Source organism: Fistularia commersonii, chromosome 23 (genome assembly GCF_037954325.1).
Source record: "Fistularia commersonii isolate RoL2024-O1a breed Wild chromosome 23, RoL_Fcom_v1.0, whole genome shotgun sequence".
NCBI classification, from domain to species: Eukaryota; Metazoa; Chordata; class Actinopteri; order Syngnathiformes; family Fistulariidae; genus Fistularia; species Fistularia commersonii.
The window spans coordinates 5192407-5216427 of record NC_141306.1 but is presented as its reverse complement, the minus strand read 5'-3'; the positions used below and the strand labels follow the sequence as shown (position 1 = coordinate 5216427).

Below are 24021 nucleotides of genomic sequence, written 5' to 3'. Positions count from 1 at the left end.
AATGCATAACCAGAGACTGGGCTAACACCTGAGCTAAAAGCTTGCTAATGTGTAAGCTAAATGTTAGCTGTTAACTAGTGAAACCTGAAAACTGCTCATAGTCAAACATTGTTTGTGAACAGGGAATTTTGTACTTGTGCATCTTACATATATCATCTATAATCCACTTGGTGGGATTCTTTTGTAACCACTTTCATCTTGTGGTTATAGGGCTTTTTGGTCATTTTTCAGGGCAGCAATAAAGTAAAACTCAACTAGGTTACTTGTTGACTCCTGGAGAGAGTCAACTCATTTATTTATCACAGTACATGGACAGAATGTATTAAAGACAACAGTTATAGCCATCTAAAATAATTACATCATTATTCATCTAGATCAGATCACAAGTGCAAATAGTTAATGTCAAAACATTTAAAAGATACTCATAAGCAGCTCTATCTCTTCATACACTGACTGACATTATCCCTGCGATGACCCCCGACCCACTGTTGCTTACTGGACAATGAATCTTTCCATGCACACCCTTCAGGTCAGACCTCCAATCTTAGGTTGAAACATATTGTTCAAACATGGGTTTGTTCAACATCTTTTCTAGCCTTCAGCCTGAGGCCCTAATGTTTTACCCGTTGCATCCAGATATCAGTTGGCCCAGGCTATATTGTAAAAATAAATTAAAAAATATATAATAATGAATCCAAGAAATGTGGCTAAAATAGTCTTCATAGTCAGAGCTAGCAACACATGTAGCATGCACTTAAGTAAAATAGTCAACATGACTTTACATTAATTTAAAAAAATATTTTCCTCATATAATTTGAGCTACACGGTGGCTATGTTCTGAATTACCAATTTCATTAATCAATCAAACAATGTTTCAGAGGTGATCGGATATCACGGGTGCTTGAAATTCCCTTTTTAGTACTCAGTTTTTATGAGCCAAGAAATATGGAGGACTTGAACTGAACAGTTTGCATGGATTGACTCTTACATTTTTTTCAACTTGAACATCCACAGACTGGGATTCAGGTCTGAAGTGTTCTGGCAGATCAGTTTGCAACTGAGCGGTTAGTTACGCATGTGCTATGAACCTGTTGCACATGCTACATCTTTGTGCAATAACTAATATGTGCAAAGACCCTGTAAAATAAATTTGTGCGTGGCATTCAATCTCAGCAATTGAGCTAGTTTGGGAATAAATCCTATGATGACACTGAAACTCTGTATGTGCCATCAGACCGAACAGGAGGAGGAATGCAGCAAAATGCAGTCGAGAACCATGCTTTCGGTTTAACTTCAAAGTAATTTATGTTGGCACAAGGCTCTAAATTGCAAGCTGTGATTTTATGAAACACAAAAGTACAAGGAAACCTTGTACTTTTATGTACAACATTATAGGAAATGATGTAAAATTAGAAACACAATAACCAGAATTTTTACAACAAATTATAAAAACACGTCAAGACATCAAGTAAAAATTAACAAAAAACTTAAAATGTGCGTTTTCCTTTTTTTGAATCAGGTTCTCCTGAATCAATATAACTGAATGTTTTCACAATTACAAGCATTAATTGTAACGTGGTAAAATTGTTTTAAAAAATAGTTTCATCCAAAAAACTATTTGAAACAGTCCACTCAGGTAATATTATCATATGGTAATTGTTTCATCTTGCAATGTAAATGACAATTAATAGGTAATTATTGTTTACAACGAACAACTGTTCCCTATTTTCCTGAAGTAATAATAAACCTTTTGTCTTAAAGTATCACACAAATCCATTGAGTAGAGTGAGACAAAATGAAAAGGGAAAATGACAGCCGATTTGGATGAAGAAAAACAAACAAACAAAAAAAAACCTCAAAACTGAAAGAAAATGACAGGCGCTTCCCACAGCAGCCTTTTCTGATGTAGATAAAATCAGATCTGACGAATACACGTGATCTTAAACGACTGTAGTGCGTTTCAGCTTTTCCAGTGATTTCAGGGCCAAGCTACTAGTATTTGAGTTTAGGCTGAAACAATACAAGGTTTAACAACCTTGAATGAGCTCAAGAAATACTCAACATGCTGAGAATAAAAATCAAATGATGTCTAAAATATTATTTTTTAACTTGAGGGATTTTTTCAGTAATTAAGAGTCTGCATTTTTACCATCCCGTGAAGTAATTAATGCAACTATTCATGTTGGTTAACCCTGGAGTGAACTGGGTAATTGGCTGCTGTGATTCTGTGCTGTTTCCAGATATAAGGAGTGAGTTTTCTTGCCGGAAATCAACTTCTTTGACAGACAGTAAAATTGGTCTAGTGATTAAATTAATAAACATGTTAGATAAAAAGCACATTGAAGTAACATGCAGGCACTAAATAATCATTGACATTTTCCTGGTCCATTTAAGATTGACATTTTTCTGGGGTACAACATCTCGAGCTTATTTCTATCAAGATTAACACAGTATCATTACAGGGACATTTCTAATGGACACCATTAAAACAACATGCAGGCTGGCGCCAGATCACAAACACTGGGTTGGTTTCTAAGACGGCGGACCGTCTCCTCGAAACAAACATTCGGGTATCAAGCTCAGATGATGATCCTGGCGTTGGAGTGTTAAACATACATTGCAACATCTTTTACAATGATCAGATGCAGGGGTTCTCAGTGTGGGGGTTATTTGACAAAGTTCAGGGTAGGGTAATTTTTACAAAAGATGAAAATCAAGATATTCAGTCAAACAATTTTCATTTCGTCATTTAAAAATTGATAGTTATTGTTTCTGTAATTATTATTGCTAAAAAAGGAAAACAGTTAAAATCCTTTTCAATTATGATATGCCTATTTGTTTCCTTGAAACATATCCAATTAAGAGAGAACCCCTGTTTCAAAGCTACCTGCTAAAAACACTGACACACTTTTAGGCTGGCTCAACAAAACTTGTTGGACTTGCCAGTTAATCTGACAGCTCCAGTGATGATGATCTTCCCTTTGCTGGTTGGGGGGAAAAATACTGATCCATTCAAAGACAGTAGGCTGGATGAAGGTGGGAGAGGTACTTGCTTTTTAACTGTGTTTTGATTAAAAAACAACCAAAACAAAAAAAAACCCCAAAAAACCAGATTCACATTTGATTACAAATATTTTAAGAAAGTTGTATACAGGAAGAGCCAGCAGCTGACAAACTGTTTGTAGTGAATGAATCAAGGAATTACCATTGGAGACAGTTATTGGTGACGGTCAAAAGACTTTTTCCATATGGAGTCCCCATTGATGTTGAGAAAGAATGGATTGTGAACTGGCGTGGACATTGAATTAAGACTTAATATCATTAAATAATCTGTTTAACAATCTTGATTTGATTTGTTTGGTTCATAGTCTTCAAAAGTCTCATCTAACTTCAAGTAATGGAAGGCTAGATCTGACTTAGCCTTGGTCCTGTCTCATGGGTGACATTATTTTTTGGGTACGACTAGTGCTACTGTGATCTACCTCTGAAGAGTGGATCTACAGATACCAGACCAAAAGTGGTTATCAGCAAAGGTGGCAAAGTTGTTAATTCAGCTAACAAACTGTTTCAAAATATGTGGGCTCAATCCACCTTGGTCCAGTGCTGAGTGTCGGTCAACAATACATAATCTTTCCAAAGATGTGCCTGTTGGAAAGTTTCCTTTCAGATTCTGTTAGTCTACTTTTCTTTATGGCTGTTCCCTTCAAGGACCGCCACAGCAAATCATCTGCCGCCATCTCTAACCTCTAACCCTCTTCTCTCACACATACTACCTTCATCTCCTCTTTCACTGCATCCATGAAAGGGCAATAAGTAATATGGACCCCATGGTTTCATATTGCCCTTCACATTAACCCAGACCTCATCAGCAGTCAGACTGCTTAAGATGATTTTTATTGCAAATTCTAACCAAACTTCCAGAAAATCAGCAAATAGAAATATAAATATCTGCATGTTTCAGCCCACCTCAATTCTTGAGTCAGCAGCCATTATCATGTCATATGAGAAGGGGCCAAGGGGCTATTGGGTTAAAATAAATATCTTCATTTCATCCCTGTTTGTTTTCTTAGTTTATTCAAGGAAACTTGCATTTTCTAGTCAAGATTACATGTTCAATGTTGTTTTTTAATTTCTCCACTGGAAATAGCAAAAAGTTTTTTTTCTCCCCATTTTGGTAAATCACAGTTGCCTTTTGATGTGGCAACTTTATCAGCGTCTCAGAGCCTAAAATTTCTTTTGGGATATTTTAAAGTTATTTTACCTGCAAAATAAAAAAAAAGCATAGAAAACACATGAATGCAACCCCAGTGACTAAATGTGAACAAGAAATACTAATCGAGGTTAGATTAATTTCAACGTTATATTTTCCCCTAATGTCTGTGAATTCAAAAGGGCTGGTTGTGTCATTATAAAACTTCTGTTATGGGAATAACAAATAAAAAAATTGTGAAGCCAATAACGCACAGAGAAATTCTGACCTTAACATGAATTATGTTGTGTTTTATTGCATTTTTTGAGCTGAGTCTGGCTGTTGTTGTGTGGAAGGTAATAATGGCAATGAGAAAATTCATTGTAAATCAAACTAAAAAATTAAATGTTAAAAATTATAAATACATATTATTACAAATTTCAAGTAACAGTGCATGACTATTTTATACATTAGATTTCCTATTACTCTTGACTTTTTCATACTGTTGTCGCAATGAGATTTCTAATGATTTGTTCTGGAAAAAGTTGTTATAACAACTCACACAACACTTCAGACACTAACAAATAAATTTGTTGATGCGAGCATTTTTTTTTTCAATTTCATTTGTGACATTAAGATTCCATGAGAATCATCCCATTTATAATCACAACATATGGCTAATGAGCTGAAAACTGGCCGACAACCATGTCAAAGTGACCTTGAATCTTGAATCCGAGATCAGAAGAGTCTGTTAGTGTTGATTCTTGTGCTTATCCAGACACGGACCACGAATCTAAAGCCTCCCTGTTTTCTTCACTTACTGGTGTCACCAAGGTTTCATCTGGATTGGGATTTATTTGAGCTGAGCCAACACATCATTGATGATGTTGAGGAAGAGGTGGACGTGGTATTCCTTGAACACCAGAGCCGGACGGAAACGGATCGACCGATCCCCGCAGCCTCCGAGGAGGACACCTGTCAATGACAAAGTGGTGACGATGTTCATCTGCGAGTTGGAAAACGAACCACCACATTAGTCACAATTAACTGACTACTAACCTGATGCCAGAAAAAAAAAAATTAAATGTATGAAAACAAACTAAATATGTAATTCGTCCCAAAAGTCAGTGAAAAATAACATTAAAATGTTATGAGAATCAGAACGGACCAGAAAATCTGAAATGTTTTGTTTGGACTAAATGTTCACTGAATTTCTACACTAACTAGTTTAAAATAACTCCGATAAAGAAATTACTTAAAAAGTGTGGAATAGTGATTAAATCTTCCAGGATTTGACTGTCAAAAGTCCATGTTACTTCCCTGCCCTGATATTCTGTCATGGAGTTAGTTGTTCCGTAGAAAACAGAATGATATGGAGTTATTACCTTTGTCTCTGGTCTTTTGAAGAACCCTGTTACGTGTTTCGTCATCGCGGACATCAATGGCACAGAAGGTTCCCTGTCCTCGAGCTCGGCTTAGTATGCCTGGGTACTGAGCCTGGGTTACACACACACACACACACACACACACACACACACACACACACACACACACACACACACACACACACACACACACACACACACACACACACACACACACACACACACACACAAGACCACCTTGAGTGGCGATGCCGTATTTTCTACATTGCATCATATTGTGTAAATGCGCTTTTTTACTTTCAGCTTAGCATAGGTCAGTAACTTCTGAATGTCAATAGCATGTGGTTTGGACCAGGTAAATCAAATTTACATATGTAGATCTATATTCATTAAAGACCTTACCTGCAGCTCATACAGGCCGCTTAGCAGGGCTTTCCCAGAACGAGTCACCTCCTCCAGGAGGTTTTCTCTACGAATCACATTGAGAACTTCCGCCAGGAACAAGTTCTTCGACGGGTCACCCATCCACGTGTTAAAGATACGGTATGGCTGATGAATCGTACACAAGTGAATTAAAATTAGGACCGAACTGATTGAACTATTGATGTAACAGTGTATGAGACACTGTGCTTCCTAACACTTGCACTAGTTTTGCTTTATCAGATATCACAAAAAGGCTTCCATTAAATAGACACACTTGCTTTGGATAGTCTTGCTCTGGAGCAATTCAAAATCAGAAAAGGTTTGTCATTTCTTCTCACAATGTAGATTTCATATGGGGACAGTTTGACCTCTGGTATCAGTAAGGGATGTCATCAGTGAACGTACCCCAGGTCGTTCCTTACATTATCTGTTTTAGTAACCATTTATCTCTCACATTCAAAAACACATTCAGGATTTTTTTTTTTACAAATATGTGGGAACTAATGTGCAAGACCAAGGTCCAGCGAGGTTAAAGCTGAAATCTCTTATAAAAAAAAAAACCCTTGATAGCTTAGTGCTTCCTCTGGTCTGTGTTGTAATATAGTTATACGTTTCCTTGTCCTGTTCTGTGGCCAGGCCCGAAGAGTCTGTAGTTCAGTTAAGGGTGTCTGAGCAATAAAGTGAAGAAATTTGCATTGTGTATCATCTGCACATCTTGTGTCATACTGAAAAACTAAAAATGTAATTCCAGTGCTGAAGCTGTCCAACAACATTATCCGTGATGTTTGCCCGCTCTGCATCAGGGTGTCATTACTCACTGCGGCCGCAAGGGGCTTCTACCAGACCTTTTTATGTCATTAGAAAAGTAAACTATTTAGAATCTGGCAAACCTTATCAGCCAATAATTCCGTCTTGTGGAAGAAGCCACCGGTCAGAAGTTTCTTGCTGAAGGAGACAATGTCAGCCGGGTCGTCCAAGCCCCAGTGCTCGTGGGCCCAGAACTTCCCTGTGGAGCCTCCACCAGTCTGGACTTCATCCACATGGAAAGCACAGCCATGCTAGGAAGAAAAAAAACATTAACAGATGGAGACACAACAATGTAACCAAGATCATTTGCAGCTGCAGGCATGACAAAAAGCAACAACAGCATAAAATGTTTGTTATGTGGCTCTGTGGCCTTCAACTTCGTTACAACATGACTTTCTGCAAATAATAAACCATGTCATTGGAATAATGCATTTCAACATGAGCAGAACAAGCCTGACTTTTAAAAGAATGCCATGCTTTTGTGATTTTGCTTACCTTGCGCGCAATGCTGCGGAGGCTTCTGAAGAAGTCTGCCGAGGCATGGTTATCTCCACCTTCAGCTTGGATGGGTTCAATCACAATCCCAGCAACGGGCCTTCCCTTCTGCCTCCATTTCACGATCAAATCCTCAGCCTGGAAACACACAGTCAATTTACTAATGAAAAGAAAAGTGACACTCCTTTTTCAAAATGTAAAATAAACAAACATTACCTCTTTTTGAAACTTGAAAACAGTGGTTATGCATTCATATTTAAAGTACACCAACCTCCTCCAAACAGCGAGCTTCCTCCTGTGCATTCTCCCTGGTGAACTCCTCCAGTGGGTACTGAAGTCGAGGGAACGGAGCAATCGGCCAGTCAAAAGAGGGCACGTCAAGTTTATGGATTGCTTTGGAGTGTGTGGTTGCCAAGCAACCTGGAAAATGAAAAAAATTAAAAAGATGAATAATAATAAAAATTAAACAATAATAGAAGAATAATATCTATTAATCTATTATTAGTTCAATAATATCTACAGTATAAGTATCATTCTACCGTCCCACAGACATGTTTATGAAGCTTTCTGTTGTGAATTGCTATGTGTTGGAGACATCAGAACAGGAATGCTTTTTTCACCCACACACACACACACAAAAAAAAAAATGCTCCTGTGGAGCTCAACTGGCAGAAATGACATTCAAGAAACTCAAGATATTTTTCTTCCAGAAATCACTGCACATTTACTTACTCGAGATTGTAACTGCTTGGAAAAGAACCAGAGCTTTTTAGATGATGATGTCAAGAATCCATCAATCATAGATTCTATAACATCAATCATAGATTCTATAAATATGGTAATCAATTTCTCTGATAAGCTCCATTATGTATATTTCAAATGTGAGACAAATGCCCCACGCAAACTTTGCTGGAGAGTATTGATAAAATTTGCTAGATTTATATCTTTAAAGGCTAGAAAGGAAGCAATGAAGGCTGACATTGATGATGTTAATGTAATCTTACCCAATGTTCTTCCATGGAAACCTCCCATGAAAGACAAAATACTGAACTCTGGGCATCCTGGGCTCTAAAACATTGAGTAAAGAGGACAAAATAATAAAAATAAATACAATGTATCAATGGATGAGTATATGTTCAATGCTGTGTCTCGAAAAGTTAAAACTGCTCCTCTACCGACCTGATTTATCATGCAGGAGGTGAGGTCTTCCTCAGAGGGTGTGCTGTGGCCTCTTTCTTTGTTCTAAATGACACACACACACACACACACACACACACACACACACACACACACACACACACACACACACACACACACACACACACACACACACACACACACACACACACACACACACACACACACACACACACACACACACGATTTATAGTCAAGGACCTGAAGCTTAAAGGTTTATATAAACAGAGTCACATATTGTGTTCCTGGAAATAACGATGTTCTGATACCGTCTCCGTCATACACCAATCTGATACAGTTGATTCCCCGTAAATAAAATGGGACTGCCTGGGGCAGTGGGTGGGTGCAGCAAAATATTCCTGACTATCAACATATCTTCATTTTCATTTTGTCACATTAATTCTATTAAAACCTCTGAACTACCACATATGGTTAGATTTAACAAATAACACAATCTGTGTATGCAATGACTCACCCTGTACCAGATAAACATGGCCTTGTAGGCATTCTCGTTGGAGCAGGAGCCGCAGGCCATTGTCTGAACCATGTTCATCCCACTGGGAGCCACCTAACAGGAGGGAAGACGTGCTGTAGTGCTATACATTTAAGTAGAATACTCATGATTTAATAAATCGATTATACAATGGTAGTGAAACCAGTAAACCTACTAAGCATTTGGAATTGTTACATGTTGTTCTGGGCGTGTGTAACTAACCGAAAGAAGACTTTCAGTGAGTTTGTCTGGAAAGTTCTCAGGTGGCAGGATTCCAAGAGCCGGACGGTTCACAAACGCACTCTGCAAGACAGAAAAAACAACCAATTGGCACATATACAGGCATGGTTGCACACATACACAATCATGCGGATGCGTATATACGCACACATCTTACAATCTCAGTGATTTGAACACAGCTAAAAATAACGAGATATAGTAAAAACGTAATTTTAAAAAGTTCAGTCATTACAGGTGAACATAAATACACAATAATACTGATATGAGTGGAAAAGTGGGAAACAGGACTTACAAGAAAAATCTTGTATACTTCCTGAGATTATAATATCATAACTTGTTAAAAGTGTAGGGATTGAAGTACCATATCAAGAAGGAAACTACCAACAAATTAAAATCTTTTTACATGAATAACTATGTCTTAAAATCTCAAGAGTCTAATTCTTTCTTATCTTTAATGTTGGATTATTTCTGCTTATCTTTCAGCTCTATGTGGATATTTTAACGAATATTGGCTCTAAAACACCATCATAAACAGATGAAAGATCGGCACAAATTTGGCCATCTCACTCTTCTTGGAAGTGGTCGGACACATGCTGTGGACCTACCAGGTTATTGGGATTGGCCATCAATTTGAGGAGAGCAGGGTGGTTGTAACCTAAGGAAAGACAGAGCAGGATTGGATTCAGACAAAGGATGACAGATATTTTTCACTCAAAATCTATCGTCGTCTAGTCTCATCAAACCCCTCTCCTAATGACAAACCCAAATAGTACATGGAAATTTAGAACAGGTGAGTCATTAAGAAATAAATCGTTCACAGTGGTATACACCATAATAACAATTATACATTGGATTTAAAGATCAAAAGATTCAAAGTGTTTATCGTCTCATGTATGTACTGTGGAAATGTGTTTCCCTGTGCAATGAAATTCTTACTTTGCTGTCCACAGTGCAATTGGATTTGTACTGGTAATGAATAGGTATTGTAAACATTATTATAAATATGAATGGTTTTGCTAAGTGCAATTAAAACATTGAGCGCTGCTTGGTGTGCAACACACAAAGTTCAGGTGCAACGGTGAGTACAGTTTAAATGGCAGTGGATATTATGTACCTCAAATGTTACACCAATATGTGTGAACAGAATATAAATGCTGCTGGGTAGAACTAATTTAAATACCTAATGAAGCTGGACAATCCCTCCTAATGGGCATGGAAAGAACAAAAGCTTTAAATTTTGCATCTTACATAAACTAATGTGGCTGCCTTACATAAATTTTCGGTTCCACACCCGACCAGCAGAGAGCAGTGTCATACAACAGGTTGGCTTAGTCTTAATCCTGACGTGTCACCTGGGCTTGAATTTACATTCTGAAAAATTATGAATTCCTAAAATATCAGTTGTAAAAGCTAAGGACATTATTCCAATTTCACATGTGCATTCAATAACAGAATATACAGTCATGCTGCACTGTTACTTGATTTTTTTTATTTTATTCGCTATTATACATGATGTAAGTAGGGAGGTTGAGGCTTCTGTCAAAATTTGGGTCAGACCTCCAATCTGTCACATTTCCTTTCCAGTCTCCGTTTGAATCTGTAAAATACGTCTACTTTGAGAATGGTTCTTTACTAGGACAAAGAGACACAATCTTCATCTTTACCCACTGATGGATTTCCTAAGTTTTATCTTCCTAATTTGACCCTCATATTAACCCCTAATCTTAACCTTTACTTCCTGTTTCTTTCCACTCAGAAAAACACCATAAAATGTGGAAAAACCTGGAAAAAACTGTGGCTTATTGTCATTCGATCCATAATACCTATATACAACATGTACTATAGCATTTGCACACTCCTCAGCCTGAATGGGAATGATTTACAGGGGAATACATAGAATCACCATATTTACACAATTACCAGACATAAACATTTTGGGTGCGTATGTGAGTCGGAATTGCAGCCGACTGAAATTAATGACCTTTAGGTATAGGAATTGATCACGGTCTGATATCATATTATCGAACACCCAAAAATCAATACAGCATTTCACGGTCAATTGGAAAACAAAGCAATGTGCACTGAGTCACAGAGAGATGAACCTCCAATATCATGCTTCGACAACATGACTGTGATTATTTTAACTACGGCTCTGAGATTGTCCCATTTACTGAAGATTCTTTCGCATACACAAATACAAAAGCTTGTGCACACGCATGCAGAAACACACACAGGAAAATTAGAGCTGCCACGGTTTTCCATGTAAGTCATTTGAATGCCCGAGGGCAAATTTCTAGGCCGCAAACCCCAGAGACATGCGGCATAATGACAAAACAACGCAACCTACTCACGCTTCCCCAGCGATCCGACTATCTGCGTCTATCTTTGTAAGATGCAAAGTAACATCTCTTTGTATGAGAAGCCCATATTATAAAGCCTTCTTTCATATGGAGACTTAGATAAATAGGTGGAAGTCACGTGACTATCTGGTTCAATAGAGGAACCATGGGTGGAAGCTCATTGGAAGAAGCATTTGCAGAAATGTTTAGAGTCGTAGAAAGTTGAAATTAAGTGCTTGGCGCAAACAAAACTATCGAAGCAAAAAACAGAATTGAATAGATTATTGGCAAATACAGTGGTGTGTCCAAACTCAGATTTCGAGAAAGTCTCTGTTTCTGCCCTTCTGCAAGTGAATTAATTAGAGTGTGAGTTTCTGGCCACAACAAAACCTCCTTTTGTTCAGGGGGTCCAGGGCCCTTAACATATCCTCAGAGGCTTAAAACATAATGGTTATCATGCTGGAGGAAACACAGCCGAGTCGGAGTTGAGGGGTTGATTTACAGCTTAGCTGTCTCAATCTTTTTATTATCTTATTTTATTATTTTAATTATTTTATTATTAATCTTTATCAGACTAGAATTAAAGGTTTTTGTTTTCCCCAGACCTTGACTTTACCTTGTCTGCAGCAAAATTTTAAGCCTACTAAATGTTTTTGTTCGATCACTGGACCCATGAACAATCCTGTATGTTCTGTGTCTTCATTTCACAAAAAAAGCTTCACATGTGCGCTGGGGGCTGTAAGAAGTGACTGTTCGTCTCTCTTTTAAGAGAGCGAGGGGGCATTAAAAACCTTGAACTCATCAGAGCTGTGTTTGCAAGGCCATCTTCTGACCCCACCTGCTGACGTTTCCTGAGAATTGAACAAAGCTGTCCTTCATTATACTTTTTAACACACTCAGTTCATCAGTTCCTGTCGCATATCTAGTTTGTCATTTTCTCATATCGAAGCAGAGTCGAGTATATTATTCTGGATTTCTTTCCTCCTTTTATTTTCTCTTCTCCTGTCTTGATTCATAGCAACAAAAAAAGATTTCTGCGAATGATTCTGGTTTTAGTGATAATTGCAATATATTTCTGTTAATAATACTGGACATATGGAAAGCACCTTGCATGTGCAGTTGGTCTTCTATTGACCACCTACATTTTTTACTAATTCATTCAGACACTATCAATAATAACTATCCTGCCAATAAGGTAGATGGAGGACTGGAGCTGATCATGGCTGAGACTAAGGAATGGAGCCAGTCAATCAAAGGGCCACATATGGAGCGATATAACCATTCACCCCTCAATTCTAACCGATGGACAATTTAGTCTCCAGTTAACCTTTTGCTTGTTTTTGGCCTGTGGGGGAAAGCCAGAAACCCTGGAGCATACCCGTATGAGAGAGAGAAAATGTAAAGTCGTAAGAAGGACCGGGTGGAACATGCTGCCCAAACTGTTTAACATGAAGTGCACGCAAACAGTATCAAACCATGAAATCACCTTTCATTTCTACCTTTCAAATCAACTCTATACTCTGCCCTATTTGGGGCAGAGCCGAGGACCTGCTTTGAGCTGTGCAAAGATTGTCGTAACAGAAGAAGTATTGCTCTGTCTGAAGGCGGGCGGCTGCAGACAGGACCTCAAACAGACAAAGGTGGTAGCACAGCAATTTTGAAATCAAACTAATGAATAATATAGGTATGCTTGATGTGACCTCCTTGTAACTTCATGGTATAAGTCATTAACCCAGTTTCTCTTTAGTGTAACACAAAAATGGACCTAGATATTAGACAGTTGTCCAAATGAATGTAGATTTGTGTAAGTTTAAATCCACTGCTACTGTGCAAAGTTGGTTCATCAGGACACGCAAAGGAAAGCGCTAATACCAGCATCAGTGGCATTACTCCTTGAGAATCAAGACACATGCAGAACGGCACGTTTTCCCATCCAACTAGTATTTATTCAATGGATTAAACAACATCAGCTACTCAGCTGCTCTTCATCAGGCTACTCATATCTAAAATGGTCTTCATCAGCCCATCACATTTCATAGCTTGGTGAGGGAGGGTTATTAACAGAAAGGGAAGTATTTGTGCTGACATTAGAGCTGAACAGATTTGGGAGGCTGGCAGATCAGCTATGAGACAGGGGCCTGGATTCATAGTTACTAACCAATTGGAATGGAGGAGATCTGGGTGTAGATGTCCAGCATGCGGTTGCCGTCCACGTCCACCAAGTAGTTCCCTCTGCTCTCCTCGTAATTACAGAAGAAGTTGATGGCTCCGACATTCTAGGAAGAGACAGTGGAAATAAACATACAGGTTCTGGAGAACTGTGTCAAGAAATACGGAAAGGCAAATGGAAAATTCACAAGCGAAACAGGGAATCAGCCGTGCTAATGACTGCGCCACCTAAAGGATACAGAGGGATTAAATTTTGAAGTGAAAGTAATTAAAAAACAAAGTTAAAAAAGAGTTCTGGGTAATCTGAGTGTCTTTTTAACAAGATATTTAACTATGAGCAATCTTTGCACCCTAGACTGTATCAAATCCAAGTGGTGTAAAATATTTAGATGTCACAACAGCCTGTAGAAGTGATGATGGTTAGCCAACACTAAGTTAATCATAGGCCTGGTGTTGATTTGATAAGCTTGCTCAACGGCTTCTAAACTAGATATATCTGGATATGACATGTCATTCAGTGCCTGTATAATCACCTATGTGATGAAATGTGGAAAATGAATGATCACACTGCTGCGCTTGGTTAATGTAACAATATAGTGGCTGTCAAGGTCACAATGACCAATTTAATACGGACAATTATTAATCTAACTAAAAACAAAAAACAAAATAAAAAAAACACACACGCATAGAAACTAAAACACATTAACTCAACACAAACATAAATGACCTATTTTTGTGTTTAGTAATTCAATTCTGTTTGCTATATTTAATACTGCTTTTATTGTGACCTAGTAATCTTTGTTTATATTTCAGGTTCAAACTAATATCGTGGACTGTATCAAGACATCTGTTGTGCTAATTGTCCAAGTTCACAATGCATGTTGTCATATCTTATTCTAATCGGGATACAGTCCATCCCTGGGGATATTGTACAATGTGGAGAATCCTACAATGGCTAAGATGGAGATATGTTGTGTTTTCATTATTTTGGGTTGAATTGTGCATTCAATATCAACAAAAAATGAAATACTCAATTCCATATGGTAGCAAAAGATGCTCAGGAAAGTCCTATGCTGGAACTAGAGGAACAGTAGTAATCCTTCAGGGTTCATTCAGCAGGTTCACTGGGTTGATATAATTGAAAATCCCATCTGGTTATATACAGACGGACAGACGGACAGGCAGACAGGCAGACAGGCAGACAGGCAGACAGGCAGACAGGCAGACAGGCAGACAGGCAGACAGACAGGCAGGCAGGCACACACACACACACACACACACACACCTCTTGAGTCAGTGCAGTCATTTTCATAGAATTGCTTAAAACAAACATCTCCAACAACTCGAACACACTCATACATGTGCCAAGCACACACCCAAGTGCACATGTGCACACATCTCAGCTCACCTGGATGTCCCCCAGTTGCTTTGTAAGTTCCTGCAGGTTAAAAAAAAAGAAAGAAAAGTTTATGACACTTGGCAACTGTGTTGACGTGTTTGACTGCGAGTGTGTTTTTGTTGCGTGTCTTACCTGTGATCGTGGCCCTGGGACTTCAGTTTTCATGGAGGGCCCATCATAATCAAACTCCACCTGAGCCTTTGTTGCTGCTTTGCTGGCATATCGACACCCTGTGTAGAGGATTCAACTTGATCAAAACCACTAATGATCATTTTAACAACAAGTTCTGATAAAGTCTACAGATGTGAAATGAGAATAATCCTTGAATTCAAAAATCCTAAAACAAATAACAGAAACTGTCTAAAGAACAAAACAAAAAAAAAAAAAAAAAAAAAAGGGAATGAAATTGTTTTTCAAAATGACCCCCTGAGAGGAGAATTTTTCAGTTTAAATGGCAAACGCATGATAAACTGACCATTAATCTCTTCAATGTATTTGTAAAAAGTGTTATTGAACCATTCAGAATAAAACTTGGTTGGACACATGTAACTTTAAAAAAAAAAAAACAACAATAAAGCGGGCTGCTGAACATCAATAATTTTTTTCCCCACATCATCCACATCCATCCTATGTGATGAGGACAGTTCTGGATTTGTTTTCAACAATCAGCTCACCGCATTGAAGGTTGTTTTTGTTCAGTACATGAAAAGATACTGTACCTTGCAGGCATTTGGAAGTGTGTTAATGGTTGCATGAGATGACATAGTAATGACAGATGATTAAAAAAAACATCCCTTGACCTCTCTGTTATGGAAAGTTCTTTTACTTTGAGTTTGATCTTTCACTGATTGGGAAGTGACTTACAAAACAACTAACACTGAACCGCTGACATTTCCTACCACAATGCTAATGATTAATGGCTAGCTGAAGGCAAATGCCTCTCAATCCGCTGGAGGGGAAAAAACCATTCGTGTAAAAACACGTTAGTCTCGACCGCATTGCTGAAAAAGAGATCTCAAAAACAGGTGGTTTAAATTGTGTTAACAAAAAAATAAGAGGTTTCTTATTTATTTGTGTGTCTCTGGTCTGCATTAAAAAATGATACCTGAGTTGTAATCACAACTGAATAAACTTATAATTTGTTCATATGCTGGGAGAGTTATCAGGAAAATGAACTGGAAAAAGTCAGGTCACGATTCTCTCTGTATCTTACTTTAACTCTCATATTATGTTAAGGGTCAATTTGACCCATTTCATCCATTGAACCAATGGGTCAAATTGAACCTTAACATAATATGAGGGTTAAATTTTAAAGACAACAACAACCCCACACAGCAACACATACCGCATATGTTCCGCTGAAAAATAAGGTACATGTCACATATTACGAGGGGAGGGGTACAATGATTTATTTATGAGGCGAATAGTTTCTGTTATGAATGAATGTTGGTATCTACTAGTCTTGCACTATGGTACTCTGTACAGATGAGGACAGTGGGTGACAACGGTAAGCCAGGACAGCATCTGTCTTTCTAGTGGCTTTGGCCTTACAGCACAGAAACACCACCAGTTTGATCCCTGCATGTTCTACTGCATTTATTTACAAGGTTGTTCAGCCTGCTTCCAAACTTCACAGTGTGGGACCCAAACCAACAAATAAAAGAGAAGGTTAAAACAGACTCAATAAAAAAAGAATTAAAGATTGTCATAAAAACAGGATCCACATCAAAACTTCTCAACTGAGGGGAGTTGGGGGGGTATCTGTATCTGTATCTGTATCTGAGGGGGTCGTGACCTGAAAAGGTGGAGGACCTCTGCTCTGTTTACCTGAATGGGGAGAAAAGTGTGTCATTACCCCTCAACCCCAGATGTTACGATGCAACCTGTCAGAAAGGTTCAAATACACTGAAGGGATCCTCCCCTTCGCTGCCTCATTCCTGCACTGCAGTGCGGCTGACACCAACTACCAACTGGAGAAAACAACTACATAAAAGTTGCAAAGTCACACTCTTTTTAAATTCTAAAATTAGGATGGCATGATGTTGCTGCAGATCTGAAGATGAATAAAATATCCGGATACCCTTTTGTCAATATCAATTGGCTTGTCGGGAAAAATCGTATGACAAATACACTAATGCACTGTGCTCTGGGTTATTGATGGATATTGTAGCCTATGAGAGCACAAATTTTTAAAAAAGATAAAGGTATAGAGGGTCTGGCAAGGTTTCCTGCTGTATGAACGACATTACAGGACTGGCCCACAAATGATTGACAAAAAGCTCACAGAAACCACCATAACATTGGATGTTGACGCTGACTGATGTTTATCTGTGAAATTATTTCAAATAACAAAAGAAAATATAAACAAGGGTCATATTTGGTTCAGTCGTAAGTACATGGAAGAATATAAAGGGTTAAAAAACATGAACATGAATGTACCAACTGTGTCTAGTTAAGCCTGAAATATAGGCAATACTCTCAAAAATCTTCTATAATAATCTTCTATAGTTATTTTCTATATTTGTATTGAACATCTACCATATTTGAAACATACATTCAATATTAAGCAACATCATATCATATAATACAATAGAATATAAATATATAGCTATACTTAGCTTTTCTGACTGCGTTTCTGGTTTTTCTCGTTAAATGCTTCTGACCCTTTAGTTTACAACTACTGATAATCATTGTAATGTGATCTTACTACTGTGAGCTTGCCGTTGTTTGCAATCATATGAAGCACGCTGTATCTTTCACACAACTTATACTAATAACTTGTGAACTTATACCTCAAGTCATTATTAACAGGGATATGGATTTACCTGGAGTGCCCAGCCGCAGGCTTTTCTGCAGGGAGAGAGACAGCTGACGCCTGATCAGGGACGAGGCCATGGCTACAGTCAGGTGGGAGGAGTTGGCAGAGAGCGGCAGCAACTGCCCTCAGGGTAAAAGTTCACCAAGTCACCTAGGGGTGGGGGGGCAAGAAACTATTAAATGTAATTGTCTTTATTTAGGTCAGCACTGAGTGCTAATGAGGATTCCTTATCAATATCTATTTGCCTTTTGGGAAAATAAGGAAAAAGTAAGCACATTAACCACACGGCAGTTCTATGCAAGACTGGACTGAACATTCAAATATAGAATTAAAAAAAATTACATTCTTTAACAAAATCATTTTTTATTTTCTTTATTTTCTCCCAAATGGAGGCAAAGTTCTATCCACAACTGTTGATTATGGACAACTTTGTTTTAGGCATTTTTCCACTCATTTTCTTTATGCCAACTCATTGAATGCATAATTCCTTGCTTATTTTGAGGCAATTGAACCATTTATTTAAAAGGTACTTGTACCATATGGTTATATCTAGTCGTACTATTACATTATTGGGCAACTTCTTACTGATTTTTAGTGATGATTAATTGCCATTTTACCCGTGGGGACTTCCAACCATGTTAAAATGAGTGAAGGTAACAGAAAGAAAATAACAGACAATTATTTGTTTATGGAAAACAGAATTGCATGAAAAAATTTTGGATACACTATCACAGTCACAGGTTATTGAATACACTAGCAAACTGACCAAGCTGTCTTGAACGCATCTTTGATGACATTGCGTCATCTGAGGACAAAAGAGGGATCTTAAAGGAAATGAGGAGACAAGAGCGAGGCTGTCTGCTCTGTCGTTTCACTTATTTCCCCCAGTCCTTATGTAACACTGGCAGCAGAGCAGGAAAACTCCAGCTATCTGCTTTCACACTGCAAAGGAGACCCTTGCTGTATGTGCACGTGCGTGTGTGTGCACATGCACACGCAAGCACACACACACAAACACACACACACACACACAAATACACACGCACGCACGCATGCGCGCACGCGCGCGCACAGCCCGTTTCTTGGCAACACCTCATGAACTGGATGAAACTGGTTTGGGGAGAGTTACACAAGACTGCATCTTCATATGCCCAGCAGGGGAGGGGTGGATGTGTATGTGTGTGTGTGTGTGTGTGTGTGTGTGTGTCTCCAATAAGTGATTGAGGACAACTGATGGCACACGAGTTTGGACTGGGATAAACTGGATCGGGAACATAAAGGCAGCGCGAAGCCTGGGTGGGTTCGGAGAGCGAAATCAGCCAAGTCATTCATGCACTCTGTTCTGATGGGAGGTGTCATGACGCATCAGTCTTCATCAATTTACTGACATTGGAAAATAAAACTGCATAACTTGAACCTGAAGGGGTTTTTGGCTTTGGAAGATGAACACACCTGAGCCTCTGGGATCAGTCCCTCCCACGGTCTTCATTCATGATTTTTGGACCCAACTAGCAGCAACCATGCAGATAATCCAAATCCTTTTTAGATAACTCTCCATGGCTTTTAGCTAAATTTACTGGTTTTAATATATCTATATTGTATTTCTGCTTGATTATTTTATCTGTAACATTCTGAAGGTTGAACATTACAAATAAGCATCTGACGTTACTGTATTTCCATGTCACTAGAAAGTTTGTCTCCTCTGTGAGCTGACCCCTTACCGAGGTGGAGGGGTTTACATGTCCCAGTGATTCTGGAAGCTATGTTGTTAGGGGCTTCATGCCCTTGCAAGGGTCACCCAAGCCAAACAGGTCCCAGGCGAGGGACCAGACAAATTGTGGCTCAGAAGACCTGCCATGAAGAAGACAATCATTGGACAGTTTTCCCTTGCCTGGACAGGTCACAGGGGCTCGGTGGTGAGCGCCATTTTTGAAGGGCTGAAGTTGCTGAAGCAGTCAAAAAGCTCTTCAGTAGTGGAGCCCTTAGGGGTGAACAAGGTGTGAAGCATCCGGGATGAGGACTCAAAATCCGAGACCATGGTGCACAGGTGGAATGCCCACTCCGGGTTAGGGAAGAAGTCCTGCCCTAAGCGGAGGAGTTCAAGAATCTCGGGGTCTCGTTTGCGAGTGAAGGGAAAGATGGAGCGGGAGATCGACAGGCGGGTCGGTGTGGCGTCTGCAGCGATGCGGACTCTACTGGTCTGTTGTGGTGAAGAGGGAGCTGAGCCAAAAAGGCAAAAACCCCTCACCTATGGTCACAAGCTGTGGGTACTGACTGAAAGAACGAGATCACGGATACAAGTTTCTTCCGCAGGGTGGCCAGACTCTCCCTTACAGATAGGGTGAGAAGTTGGGTCATCCGGGGGTAGCTTGGAGTAGAGCCACTGCTCCTCCGTAGAGAGAGCAGTCCGATGAAGCGGATCTGGCATCTGGTCAGGATGCCTCCCGGACGCCTCCCGGGGCAGGTATTCCAGGCATGTCCATCTGGACATGGAGGAGACCACGGGGAAGACCCAGGACACGATGGAGAAACTATGTCTCTAGGCCAGCCTGGGAACACCTTGGGGTCCCCCTAGAGGATCTGGACCATGTGGCGGGGGAGAGGGAGGTGTGAGCCTCACCACTCCAGCTGCTGCCCCCGGGACCCGACTCCGGAGAAGCGGGGGAAGATGGATGGATGGAAGGATTGAAAGTTTGTGGCTCGGTTTTACTCAAAAATCTTCAGAATGTCTGAACTGAGAAAAATGATGACAGAGGTTTCAAAGGGATGTCATAAGCAGATGAAGAATGTCAAAACGACATTTTGTTAAATTAAGACTATACTCATATCACAGCTCGTCTCCTTACATGGATATAATTACTACTGATGTCCCAAGCCACATCTGGACGGGATCCCAGCAGATCGGCAGGATCTGCTCTCATTTCCACTTGCCTCATTCGACATGGATGTTGCTCAACAGTTGTTGACTTGGGAAGCCAGTTATTCCAGTTTCAATGCATCATCCAGATACTCAAAAAATGAACTCTCCTGTTTATCTTTGACTTTATCTAACCCTTGGTTCCTTATTTATAATATTATTGTTTGTTATTCATTAACCCTAACCTAACCCTCACCCTAACCCTTCTTTGTTTAATTTTTCAGGGCTGTTCTCCTACTTTGAGGAATTATTGATGAAATACACAATATACCACACTAATTTTTGTGTGGAAAAATACCCTCTCAACACAGTAGATTGCTGCATCTTTTTAAAGGTTTTGTATAAATATCATAATTTAAGTATGGGAAGTGTTAAAGACTGTTCTAAGATACTTAGAACTTTTTTCAGTTTCTCAGTGATTAAAAGACGAAGACTGCAGTTTTTGTGTTCAGAATTTTGACTTTTCTTAAAGTGTCTGTCTTCCAATTTAGGAGGGCTGGAGAAAATAAATGCTCTTGTTGGTTTAGAGGTGGGGTTCACCTAGATGTGACAGAAGACCGTGAGAGGAAGCCTGACAGAACCCACAGGCATGGGTAGGACAAGGAAAATTCACAGAGAAAGAACCAAGCCAGCCACTGGAATTGAAAAACAAACCTGAGGAGAGCATTCTAATTACTGTCACTCTGCCGGTCTGATCTCTCTATGCTTGATTTCATATTATGTACTATTCTTCCCGGCTTCTGCCTCAAGCTCCAGGGCTTGACCAAACAAAAGAAAAACAATGGAGATGCTGAGCACATGACAAAGAGACAAATTAAACCTAAAGGCTGATCTGAATTCAAAACTTAACCTGTTTGGTGCTGTTGAAACATTGTTGGAAAAACCTAACTATTTCCAATGATTTTTGGTAACTGCTTGCTAATTTTTAACTCCGATCTAGCTAATTTCTTGTCAATGTTCAACAGTGATTTAAGGAGATTTTTCTTTTTTGCTTATTTCTAGATTTTTGCAATGGATCATTTTTATCAAATCGTGTGTGATGCTTCATCACCAGCGATCTGTCTGGGTGATTCAGAGGCACTGACTTCGTCACGGTGTGGGGCAATCAAATGTGACCTGAAACTGCATTGACAAACGGACTGTTGTGTAACTGGGCCTTCTGCGCGTCCTTACCAAACAGTGGCGCTCTGCTGTCTGCAGGTTTGCTCAGCATCCGACTGAAATCATGAGCTGGAAGTGAGGGGAATTGTCAAGGGACTGTTGATCATTTGATTACATGATGCTGCAGCCTCAAACACATCTGAGGTGGTCTTCACTCACACATCCTGTTCTCATCCATTCCTCCTCTGCCACATCAGGCACATAGATAGAAATGATTAATTTTCCATTGACAAAAAAACATGGCAATATCTGCATTGGTTTGCATAATCGCACAACAAGACACACATTACAAATATGTTGTCTATATTATTCAAATGATGGATGAAGTTCTCAGTCATTTAAAGCTCTGGATTATAGAACTCTCAATAATTTGTTTAATTTAACAGTTAACTATCATGACAAGAAATACATAACCTATATTACCCGTATTCCAAGCAGGTCTTTTTTTAATTTTAATGTTCTGGTAACTTGTCTGTTCATTTCATAGATTCAATTGTATTTTTCCCACCACAGACACTGTGTGTTTAAAAATTTGCTGATAAATTAATAGTTGGAAATATTGTACAATACAGTCTAATTGAAATATCACTTACAAAGTCCTTTTAAAAACAAGGAAATTTTAAAATACCTAATTATTGATCACCCATAAATTAAAAATTGCAGGAACAAAAAATAATCAGAAACTAACGACTAATTGATTAATAATTACATGTGTCATTGGTACAAAATGAATAGTCATAAAAGTGAAGCTGTGTCAATATGACAGTGATATTTGACTACGAACCTTTGGTTTTGCCAAGACAATAACCAATATTTGCAACTCAATTCTATTAGTGATGGAAGGTTGCACTGAATGCATTAACTCGCTTTGTCTTTCACTCAATAAATAAGGAAATAAATCTCGTTCACTTCATTTTTGGGCTATCAAAACAATATATTTAAAAGTGAAAGGAAACATCTAATTTATTGTCGACTGATTAGGCTTCCGACACTGAGCTTACAACCAGGAAGGGTTGACATAACGCTGTTTTATTTTAATAGTTATTTCATTGTATGTTATATTGTGGATTTATATTATTCTAGTTTTTTTTTGTATATTTGAAATGATTTCCTAGGTAACATCTGTATAATCAGTGGCCATTTTACCGACAGGGATTCCCTGCTCATCTATTGCTCACTCTTTTTTTAATTTTAAAGCTTATTCCTTCAAAGTTTTTTTTCAATTATTTATGTCAATGAAATTCAATTCTGAATAAGTCATTTCTCGCTGATATTAAGCTGAGCGATTATCCCGAAATGGTTTCCCCGGTATGTCGGGAGCAGCCGCGGGGGTGTTCACCCGGGCAGGGGGGTCTCCACCTCCCGGTAAAACACCCCTCGGGTGGCCGGAGTTGTAAAAAGGGGGGGGGAAGCTCCGAGCTGACGGCGGCTGAACTCTTAACGACCGGCGCCTGCGTAAACTTGCTTATGTCTGCAGTAGGACCACCGGGGAATCTGGTTCCAGCTGGATCCGACCGGCCCCGGTGGTCGCTTCCCGGGTGAAAGTCTTATCGGTATCGGCGTGTCGCTGCCGCGGCTCTGCGGACTGCGGCACGCCGCGACCCTGGCGCGGCTTAGCAGCATCAGCAGCCGCTCGTCTCGGATGCGACGTGACGGCGGTTCAACCCCCGCCGAGACCCCGCGTTGAACCCGGGAGGCGCCGCCGCGTTTGGACACCTACCTTCGGTCCGGCGACAGCCGCGGGGCTCCGTGTGTCCGTGGACGGTGGGTCTCTACGAGCGGCGGCGGGCGGGCTGGACGCGCTCTGAGATAACTGACACTCTTACAGCGGGAGGAGGTGGAGGAGAAGGAGGGGGGTCTTCTTCTCACGTGGTTTGGGTGTTTTGCAAATGAAGGGACTCGCTACCGCCACCACCTGGCGTAAAGTGGAACTGCTTTCCATATTAGACGACATCACCTTCACTAAGAGGCTCAGATCCTTCAACGAAC

The 24021-nt window shown here is 39.5% G+C and overlaps 1 protein-coding gene across 1 annotated transcript; it reads right to left on the bottom strand.

Annotated features, from left to right (window-relative positions):
- Positions 1-255: 255 nt before the first annotated feature.
- abat (4-aminobutyrate aminotransferase) lies at positions 256-23885 on the bottom strand. Its single transcript, XM_086170796.1, has 16 exons — positions 23753-23885; positions 17962-18104; positions 15269-15366; positions 15146-15175; positions 13727-13844; positions 9835-9884; positions 9212-9292; positions 8972-9064; positions 8479-8541; positions 8304-8367; positions 7571-7719; positions 7300-7437; positions 6888-7055; positions 5977-6123; positions 5575-5686; positions 256-5164 (listed from the first exon to the last, which is right to left on the bottom strand). The coding sequence occupies exons 2-16, from the start codon at positions 18029-18031 to the stop codon at positions 5043-5045; spliced, it is 1503 nt and encodes a 500-aa protein (XP_086026922.1). The 5' UTR covers positions 18032-18104; positions 23753-23885; the 3' UTR covers positions 256-5042.
- Positions 23886-24021: the final 136 nt, after the last annotated feature.